The 11,216-nt window shown below is 42.1% G+C and overlaps 1 protein-coding gene across 1 annotated transcript; it reads right to left on the bottom strand.

Annotated features, from left to right (window-relative positions):
• Positions 1–7,874: 7,874 nt before the first annotated feature.
• Positions 7,875–10,696, bottom strand: LOC149271745 (protein BTG3-like). The gene is made up of 4 exons (XM_089507158.1): positions 10,524–10,696; positions 9,937–10,074; positions 8,991–9,198; positions 7,875–8,120 (listed from the first exon to the last, which is right to left on the bottom strand). Exons 1-4 carry the CDS (start codon positions 10,694–10,696, stop codon positions 7,875–7,877), a joined length of 765 nt encoding a protein of 254 aa, XP_089363284.1.
• Positions 10,697–11,216: the final 520 nt, after the last annotated feature.

The following is an 11,216-nucleotide window of genomic DNA, read 5'->3' as shown; positions in this document are numbered from 1 at the left end:
AATGACCCAAGGTCTCGTGATACGATGTAATCTTGTCTAAAACAATAGCAAACACCAAATGTACGACCTCCTTCTGAGAAAATGAATGCCTCCTGATAATTGCGCTATAAAGAGAATACATTGTATGTTAATCCTGTGTACCAATGAGCCGCTTACATACTAGTAACGTGTTCATATGAAATCTCATCTCTTCATAATTACAATAATATTAGCGTTATTACATCATATTTGCTCTTTTCAAAGTTCTAGTTTTTGCCCCATAATATAATGTTTTCAGGCAGCTGCATATCAGCCGTTTGTATGATTCTCACTCTTAATCATCAAGTCTTACTCTTTGAATAATAGAGGTCTATAGAGGAACGGACTTTATTAGCATTGGCATATACAGCACTGGGGTTATATTACTGTATACAGCGCTGGGGTTATATTACTGTATACAGCGCTGGGGTTATTACTGTATACAGCGCTGGGGGTTATATTACTGTATACAGCGCTGGGGTTATATTACTGTATACAGCGCTGGGGTTATATTACTGTATACAGCACTGGGGGGTTATATTACTGTATACAGCGCTGGGGGTTATATTACTGTATACAGCACTGGGGTTATATTACTGTATACAGCACTGGGGTTATTACTGTATACAGGGCTGGGGGTTATATTACTGTATACAGCACTGGGGGGTTATATTACTGTATACAGTGCTGGGGGTTATATTACTGTATACAGCGCTGGGGGTTATTACTGTATACAGCGCTGGGGGTTATATTACTGTATACAGCGCTGGGGGGTTATATTACTGTATACAGCACTGGGGTTATATTACTGTATACAGCACTGGGGTTATTACTGTATACAGGGCTGGGGGTTATATTACTGTATACAGCACTGGGGGGTTATATTACTGTATACAGCGCTGGGGGTTATATTACTGTATACAGCGCTGGGGGGTTATTACTGTATACAGTGCTGGGGGTTATATTACTGTATACAGCACTGGGGTTATATTACTGTATACAGCACTGGGGTTATTACTGTATACAGGGCTGGGGGTTATATTACTGTATACAGCACTGGGGGGTTATATTACTGTATACAGTGCTGGGGGTTATATTACTGTATACAGCGCTGGGGGTTATTACTGTATACAGCGCTGGGGGTTATATTACTGTATACAGCGCTGGGGGGTTATATTACTGTATACAGCACTGGGGTTATATTACTGTATACAGCACTGGGGTTATTACTGTATACTGGGCTGGGGGTTATATTACTGTATACAGCACTGGGGGGTTATATTACTGTATACAGCGCTGGGGGTTATTACTGTATACAGCGCTGGGGGTTATATTACTGTATACAGCGCTGGGGGGTTATATTACTGTATACAGCACTGGGGTTATTACTGTATACAGGGCTGGGGGTTATATTACTGTATACAGCGCTGGGGGGTTATTACTGTATACAGTGCTGGGGGTTATATTACTGTATACAGCGCTGGGGGGTTATTACTGTATACAGCGCTGGGGGGTTATTACTGTATACAGTGCTGGGGGGTTATTACTGTATACAGTGCTGGGGGGTTATTACTGTATACAGTGCTGGGGGTTATACTCAAGAAGAATAGTTTTTTTCCATGGGACCTCCCGTTGTATTCTGCTGCGGGTAATTTACATGTGATGTCGTGTATCACGTTTATAGGGAACACGCTCTTTGCATACGAGTAAATTCCTGCCAGGATAAGTAGAACGTTGGCAGCCGTACAGCTTGCCCTTTGAGCACATTGTCTGCGTGAAATTTGACGCAGATTTACATTGTTTGGGCCCCGTGTGAGCAGCGCCTGGTATTCTAGAGCGGCCTTTAGAAGTCTCTGTACCCCGTCCAGGGTACTTTTCCAAAAGGAACTGTGAGACAGGAAAGAGGTGTCAATAAATGAGAATGTCAAATGCTCCCCCAGGGGTAAACCCAGAGCCTATTATGACAAAGATTAACCCTTTCAGGGAATTCCTGCTCGTAGGTATTAACCATACCATAACTTCCAGCCATCCAAAGCTTCCCATAATCTGCCCTCTCGTGACACACCAGTCCGAGGGCGGAATACCTTTTATTGCCCCCCGTAGACTCTTTTGATTTCTCCTTTAATCATGAAAACAAGTAAAAGACCCGGCCGAGGCTCTCGTTTTCCTCGCAAGAAATGAAGTTTACGAATTTTTTCATGCAGGAACTTATCTGCCTCCAAAAAACATAGAATATCTGTCGCGTGTCCTGTGACATAGACGTCATGTGATGAGCATACGTTGGAAGTCTCCAGGTTTCACCAGGGGCCACCCCGCTCTGTCTTCGGGGCCTGCTACCATCATCCTATTCTGGGTTATCTGGGGCTAGCCACTTCTAAGCCTCTGGGACTTCAGCCATCTGAGGCAAGAGCCGTTATCTACAAATGGAGGAAGCTTGGAACAGTGGAGATCCTTCCCAGGAATGGGCGGCCGACCAAAGTTCATCGTATCGGAGACTCGTCCAGGAGAGCACAAAGACCCCAGACCAACAGGTAAAGAGTTGCAGGACTCACTTGTCTCACAATAAGAAAGAGACTGCACAAAAATGACATCTGTGGGAGAGCTGGAAGCCGAAAACCACCGATGACCAAAAAGAGCACATAGGTTCATCTCACATTTGTCCAAAGAAACATCTTGATGACTTCCAAGACTTTGGTGGACTGAAGAGTCATAAGTAGAACTTTTTGGAAGGCATGGGTCCCATTACGGCGACAATAAGAACAACGTACAACAGTGAAACATGGCGGCCGTGTGATGGTCTGGCCGACTTGCCATAACTGATGGACCCATGAAATCTGCTCTCTACCAGAACATCTTGAAGGAGAACATCCGCCCATCGGTTCCCGACCTAAAGCTCGAGCGCTGTTGGGTTCTGCAGCGGGATGATGATCTGAAACACCCAAGCAAGTCCACCTCTGAATGGCTCCAAAGAAACAAAATCAAGGTTTTTGGAGGCCGAGTCCAAGTCCTGTCTCGAATCCGGATCGAGATGCTCCGGCAGGACCTTAAAAACGTGGCTCAAGTACAACAATTCTGCCGAGAAGATTCGGCCAAAATTCCTCCCCAGCGACATTAAAAGACTCATTGGTAGTTATCGCAAAGGTTTGATTGCGGTTGTTGACACCAAGGGGGGGGCAGAACTAGTTATTAGGTTTGGGGGGGCCACGGGGGATATAGGTTTAACTCTTTACCTTCCATAATCATTTAAAAGCTGCATCCTTTGTTTACTCGAGTTTTCTTTGTCAATTGGAACGAATTGGAGGATCTGAAACATCGAAATGGGGCAAATGAGCAAAAATAGGAGAAATGGGGAAAGGGGCAAATACTTCTTTCCCAGGGCTTTATTCGCTTTGTTGTTGTCTTATCGATACTCTGCTTTCATTGTGCGTTCTGAGGCCGTCACGCCTTGGAGGATTTCTCCTCCGTGGGATCCGCTCATTGTGTTTAACCTGAGATGGGAGATAGGCAGAGCCACGAGGTGTTTACCATGCGCAGCCTCAAAGAGTCTTCAGGGCTGCAGCTTATCAGTGCAAATAGTAAATCATATATATATATATAATACCAGCAGTACCTTTGGACATATTCAAACAATAAGACGCCAGGATTTTGGGATAACTCCCATTAATCCCGACCGTCAACAGGCAAATAATATGCAATAAAGCCTGGCTTTTGATCATAATGTTAAAAAAAATCCCCAAAAATAAATAAATAACAGATTTTTTCGGGAATTTTTTTTAAATATTTTTCTTACTGGATACATTTATGATTTTTTTTTTTACGCCATGGCTTGGGGTCCTGGGATCACGTTTACCAAAAGGGAGACCCCAAACATTTAAAGGGACCCCGCAGCTATTATATGCATTAAGGTGTCCCTTTAAAAGCACTTCTCCATGTGACATCCCGGCCTCACTGTGTCGGCTTACAGTAATGGGAGTGCTCGGTGTACAGATATCCCGGTACATTTCCACGGACGCTCTCACTTTGAAGTCCAAGTAACAATCGCGCACGCTCGTGCCAGCGAGAGGTGTCTTATCTCACAAGGTTCCGTCCCTGTGCGGGGAACGAGGAACAAGCGAAACACTGGCCTTTATTCATAAAGTTCTGTTTTCACGGCCACTAGATCATTAACCCCTACGGTGCTGTTGGCAATCGATATAAGATATTATCCACCATTGCTCCCTTCTGTTGAAATATTGATTTCCCCCCCCCAATATATATATATATTCTATATTTCTAACATGCTGATGGATCCCGTTATCGGGATCTTTTTTGGAAATATTTTGATTTAAATAAATTAGTGGGGTTTTTTTAACTTTACTGAGAGGGTGGTAGATAAGTGGAGCAGCTTCCCAGCAGTAGTGGTAGAAGGTAATACAGTGAGGGAATTTAAACATACATGGGGGGGGGCTAGGCAGGAGAAACAGCTATTTGTATTTTGTTGATTTTTTTTATAACTCCGCGGCGGTGGTTTATTTTCTCCGAGTTCCTGTTAAACAATCAGCCCGGCATCTGTCCAACGCGTTTATCGCGGGAATCAGGATTAGCACAGTTGAATTTTTATTGTTTTATTGAAGTGCTCTCGGCGCGATGAGTAATTTCCTTTCCCAAGGTGCTCTCACATGCGATCCCGACTCGCAGAAATGCCGCTTCTCACACTCTGGTACATCGGTGAAAAAAAATGAAAATCACATTTAAAAAAAAAAAATGCTATTGAGCGTGAAACGCGTTGGAACAAAACACTGCATTCTGCAGTATTCGGTTACAGAGACAATGTTTCTGGGTCTGGTAACAACATAAAAAGTAAATCTAATAAATATAACTTTTTGGAATAGAAACATAGAACCCGGCGGCAGATCGGCCCCATCCGGCCCCCGTCTAGTCGCCCGTTTCTCCTGCTGTAAAGACTCAAACCTTAATCAGTCGTCGGTCTCGTCTTAGATTCAGAAGCCGTATGTCTATCCCATGCATGTTTAATACCCCTCACTGTATTACCCTCTACCACCTCCGCTGGGAGACAGATGAATGTGATAAACAACCAGATGTTGCATGTCAAATATGTTCTCACGGCACAATACATGCGCCTCCAACTACTACATTCCTAGGAATTATACCAAGGGCGTCCCGGCGTTCGGACTTTGGTTTGTTTGTTCAATTAGCTTGTTGTACATCGCTGAGGAATATGATGGTCGCTATATAAATCAATCAATAATCATAAATAATAATTATAGATAATAATCATAAAAATAACAATAAATAATTAAAAATAATAAATTATTATTATTATTATAATCATTATTATTATAAATAAGAAATAAATAACAATAAATATTATTAGTATAAATAAATAATAAATAATAACAATTATTATTATTATTATTATTATTATTATTTGAGCTGAATTCTAACCGGAACGTGAAATAAAAGGAATGTAGAGGGACAGAGAACACACATCTGTTACATGTTCTCGGTAGCAAAACACGACCGGGCCAAAGGAGGCCCCCAGCTGTTCCTTGTAATAGCGAATGGCTGCGCATTCACATGAAATCTCCGTTAATAAATGAGGCCACAGAAATTACAAAAATGTGACGAAAAACAGAAATGCCCAGTTTTGCAGGTTCTTTCAATCACGCCGGGAATAACAAAAAAGTAAGGTTTTGGTGGAGGCTGTGAACGGTAAACGCGACTTCATTTAACAAAACGCAGGAGGGGAGATTATTTCAAAGGAGGAGAAAAGTTACAACAAGAGACCGGACTCTAACACTAGAGAGTCAGGGGCTGAGACGGAGTGGAAGCAAGTATTACTTTACTGAGAGTAGTAGATGGGGGAACAGCCTCCCAGCAGAAGTGGTAGAGGGTAATCCAGTGAGGGTATTAAACACGCATGGGATAGACATACGGCTCCTGATGTTAATCTGCCCCAGTATATTATATCTGATGGGGGGGGGTTTCATTAAAAAAAAAAATATTTTCTTTTTAGCCAACTGACTGCTGCTAAACGATGCTGCCACCTAGTGGTCCGATAAGGTATAACCATTCATGCCGCAAAAGATTCTGATCATCGAAATGTTACGTCTTTAAACTCTCTGCCCTGGAACGTGTAAAATATATTATGTTTTCCTTAAAAAAAGAACAAAAAAACAAATGATATGGCAAACCCAACCTGCTAACAAAGCCGAAGCAAGGCATACATCTAAAATATAGAAACAGTCCCGGTTTTTGAGGGACAGTCCCGGTGTTTTGGGCACTTGTGCAACCGAGCTAGAAAAGGGGTCCATTGTGCTTCCAAAATGTACCATGAGGTGGCGCCATTTCTCCATTACATTCAGGCCAGTAGGATAGAGAAGTCCGCATCGCAAGGGAGACCTAGAATTTAAGAGCGGATCGGCCCCATCCGGCCCCCGTCTAGTCGCCATGGAAAAATGACAGGACCCCCCCCAGATAGAAAATTCAGGTCCTTAAAAAAACATTGCTGAGTGAATGCACTACACAGAAATCATTAGCAGTTTATTTTTTTATAATATTTAATATTTTCATACAAAAAAAGGTTATAAAGTTTTTGGAAAATATACAAAAACTTATTATTAACAATAATATATTAAATTATATATAAAAAAAGTTATTAAATACCAAAAAAATGCAAAATATTATTTTGTAATTAAACGCATCACATAAACACGATTATTGTTCATTCTTCACGTTGTTTTTTAAAACTATTTTATAACTTTTATGTATAAATAATTTTAAAAACAATTTAAATAAAATAAGGCATTTTAGCAAAAATCTATCAAACATTTTTTATGCTTCTCCAGGTAAAACAGGAAAAAAAATTGCATTTTGTTGAAGGTTGTCATAGGATTTAAATATTTAATGATTTAGATAAAATCCACCCTTAAAAATATGACTTCTGCCCCAAAAATCAGTGTTTAACAAGCTAAAAATAATTGTTAAAAAAAAAACCACATGAAATGTTGCAATATCTGTAAATTAAATAGTAATAAATTATAGTAAAAAATGAACTCACAAAAAGTTCAGACGCAGCCGTAATTTTTTCAGTGTTTTCTCTTAAATAAAAATATATATAATACATTTAATAGCATATTTAAAAATAAAAAAGTGTATTTCTATATTAGGGGGAAATAAACTAAATTAGTATACAGAGGTTATATGGGGTTACACAGAATATATTGTTAACTCTTTGTGCGCTACAATAACAAAAAAAGATAAAAAAAAAAAATTAAAAGGACGGAATAAACCCATTGGGCGTTGGTCGCTGAGACGAGGTTCCATAAAACATTATGTAAGTTCTCTGTTTTTTTTCTATGATTGTTTCACTAAATGTGCTTAATTTCAGGATTTATAAAAAAAAAAATTAAATGGTGACTTCCTGCGTTGTCTCGAGGGTCTGTCTTAAGACATAGGAGTGGGGTGGGAAAGCCAGAGATACGGAGTTATGTGACAGACGAAAGGCCCGCTTTATGGGGACCGGTCTAGCCAACTGACCATTTAACCACGGAGATGTCCGGTCTGAAGAAACTGAGAAGATGGTCCCACAGCTGGAGAAACCAGGGGTCACCACTAGGTCCCTACAGCACCATTAGCTGTTGTGATGGAAAGACGAAGGTCAAATAAGTCAACGGCAGGATTGTATCCACCTCATTGACCGGGGACCTTAGTTAATACATGATGTGTGCTGATCGGTCCTCCAGAACTCATTTACACAACACGTCATTACGGACGTTGAGTTGATGCTTGGCACGGGCTTCCGGGATCATAAATTCACAGTCTGAAGGCCAATAAATAGCCTGTCCTTTGGAACCTCATGGGTTAGCGGTTTTAGACGTGGCATTGGCAGACGTGGAAGGGTCTGCTGACTTGTTGGACGCAGTCCTGGTTGACCTCCATTTCTGGTGTGTTCCTCTCGGTTTGTGATAGAATTTGGGTTGTTTGGGGATCAGGTAATACAAGGTCATGGGTTGATACGCGGGAATGAAGCTCACCGCGTTCCTAGGGTAATGGTAGTAAACAGCTGTAGACGGAGTCGGACTGTAGTAAAATTGGGTGCCCTACAAGAAAACAAAGAGGACAATCGTTAGTACATAAACTGTCATCCCACCAGGAAGAATGTTCACCCACGCTTGTAGAACATTCCTTTGGAAGCCGATGGAGACGTCCTTCCTTTGAAGCTCGGGACTTCCCAAATGATCAAGTGTATACAAACGTTACAGAAATTATAATCAATAATATGATCCAACTCTGCGTTTCTGAATGAAACCAAATAGTGATTCCCCACAGACTCTAGGAGGAAGCGACTGATTAGGAGACCTTTGAGTCGCACACATTTTTACTCCATGTGTCGTCTCACCGATGATGAAATCACCAGGCGGAGACGTGTTATGACTCATATACCCAATTCGTCCGGCCGTTATTCCTTTATGACTAATGTTATATGAATATCACTTTCTGCTTATTGACATAAAAAAGGACAACGGAGAAGACCCTTTAATGTCCTAGACTGATCTCAGTCCGCTTGGGGCAAAATTACGATGGCCCTGACAGAGCTTCCTGTCCGAAAGGAGATGGTTCCGATCGGAAAAAGGAAAGGAAGCAGCCTGTAGCGTTAACGGTGCAGGCAACTTTCTGAAGAACCATTCAAACAACGACTTCAAAGACCCCCTAAATGTGCCAATAGATGGTGAGGGTGCAAGAGCAGGACCCTTCCCCCCTTCTCTTATTTGTCTACATGTAACTTTTCATATTAACTCGAAATGACCCCTCTTTGAGTCGAATGACATATTCCACCACTAACCAGCCAACGTCCAACCCCGCCGAGTCGTTCTCGATAGGATAGTATGACTACCCCAAACATATTTGACAGATCCATGTCCCGGGGCACCTCAGCTTCCTACGCAAAGATTTGAGTTTCTGGGACGTACCATTTTCTGATTAGCCGTCACCGGTGTTAACGTTGATTCTTTCGAAGCAGCCGATTCCTCGTCTTCGCTGGAACTCTCCGATGGCGTCCCGCTGGTGTCTGAGTGATAATCGGAGGTCTCCAGGTCAGATTTATCCGAATCTAAAGATTTTTTGGTAAAAGTCGCTTCTGGAGCTTTCACTACAAAAGGGCTGCAGCTCTCCCCCAACCTTAAAAAAATTAAAAATAAATAAATAAATATTAATAAAAAATAATAAAATAAAATAAAGAAATTAATAAATTTTACATATAACAGAGAATGTCTTTTTATGCTTAATCCATTGTGCGGGGCCATATTCACGGCTAATATTTTACCAAATCCTAGGTTTTTTTTGCCAGAGAAAATAAAAGTTACTCAAAATGTACATTTTTAACAGAACAACAATTTTTTTTTTTTTTCTCATAAAAGCACCTAGTTTTCTGGAGTTTTTTTTTTTGATGATTCAGCTGACGGGAAATTTAGTGCGTCGGGAATTTTTAAAGCATTCTTTGAAAGGTGACAAGGCGGCCGCAGAAAGCACCGTTGAGAAGATCCCGGACGATGTGGATAGTCTGGTGTGTTCAGATTTTTTACGAATTTTTGTGTTATTTTTTTGTTAAATTCATGAATTCGTAAAAAATGTCTGAAAACGAGGAGGGAGCCCCAACAAAAGGAAAATGTAGGAGAAAGCTCTGAAAGTTGTAGTTTCTGCCTCACTCCAAGAGGTTACACAGCGTTGAACGGGGATCGGTTGATGACCAAATGAGATAGTCAGATAGATATTTAATGGATTTTGTTTAAATTCCAGTTTTTTTGGGTGTTTTTTTCAACATATTCGATGCCAACAGCAGCGGTGATGATTTCTATGTGATGTGCGAAGGTCCTCAGGGAGGATCGCTTGGGGAGAAGTTGGAAGTGTCAGACTTACCGGCAGGTGACCTCTTCGGGATCGATCCAAAGGTACATGTCTCTTGGAAGAGCGAGCTGCGAGCAGCGTAGACCGCTCCGAACGCAGGCCTGCAACACGGAATCATCTACCAGGAGGCTCTGCTCTATCCGGACGCACCTGTAGGGACCGGAACCAAACAAGAGCTGTAGGTATGGACAACCACACTGGGTCACTTGGCTGGTCTAGACTACGGCACAGTGAGCTGGCTCAGATTCCTCCTCGTTGGGACCTTTTCCTTAAGTTTTCTTACGGTGCAGGCGGGCTCGTCTCAGCTCGTTCCATGCCACCCACCCCCCATCACCCCTCGTTCCATGCCACCCACCATCACCCCTCGTTCCATTCATACATGTAGAACTCTAAAGCAGGAGACATCAGCGCACCCAACTACAGAGATTTCACAAAGTAAAGGAGGGAAGTTTAGTAATGTTAGAACACGAGGGCGTAGTCTAGAACCAGAAGGAATGTAAGGAAGAGTAACTTTACTGAGAGAGAGAGTGGTGGATAAGCGAAACAGCCCTCCAGCAGAAGTGGTAGAGGTTAATACAGTGATGGCAGCTGGTTATTACCTGTACGCTTGGCCCTTCTGTGGCTTGTCTGGGTACCAATGTCCTTCGAAGCGATCGCGCAGGATGGAGGTCAGGGTCTCAGTAAATGTCTTCTCCTGCTCGCTGTCCAGCCGCTGGTGACGGTTCAGCAGTCTTACAATGTAAGACGCCCCCAGTTTTATCTCCTCGTGCATCGCGGGCGTCTGCTTCGCGCAGCTCCTAGTAACTGATAAAAAAAGACAAACCCGGGGGGTGAGGACCGGTGGAGAATCGGGTGGGACGCACGCAACCCACAAAGTACCACAAGAGACAGCTTTAAAGTAGGAAGAAAAATATGGGGGGTTTTGCTCCAGGCGCCCCTTGTGGTCATCGTGGGAATCGCAAGCATTAAAACATTCCCTGTACTTAAATGTTACGACATCAGTGTGTTGTAAAAAATAGTTTTCCTGATACAACTAAATATAGAAACATATAATTAGAGGAAATTAACCGGCTCGCGGAGTCTGATGCATTTTGTTTGTTTGTTTTACTTTTTCCACCTCTGCCGGCGGGTTATTCCATGCATCAACTACCTTTCCCAACGTCATAAACTCAATCCAGGCTTCCCCATGATCATCACAGTATTCTCTCAATCCCTGCAATTAAAATGTCGGTAAACGGGCTGCGCCAACTCGGAATTTACCTGATTTCGTTCTAAAACTTTTTGGGTTTTTT

Source organism: Sceloporus occidentalis, unplaced genomic scaffold (genome assembly GCF_023333645.1).
Source record: "Sceloporus occidentalis isolate IW3139 unplaced genomic scaffold, rSceOcc1.0.p SCAF_465, whole genome shotgun sequence".
In the NCBI taxonomy this organism is placed as follows: Eukaryota; Metazoa; Chordata; class Lepidosauria; order Squamata; family Phrynosomatidae; genus Sceloporus; species Sceloporus occidentalis.
This window is presented reverse-complemented; position numbering and strand designations above follow the sequence as displayed.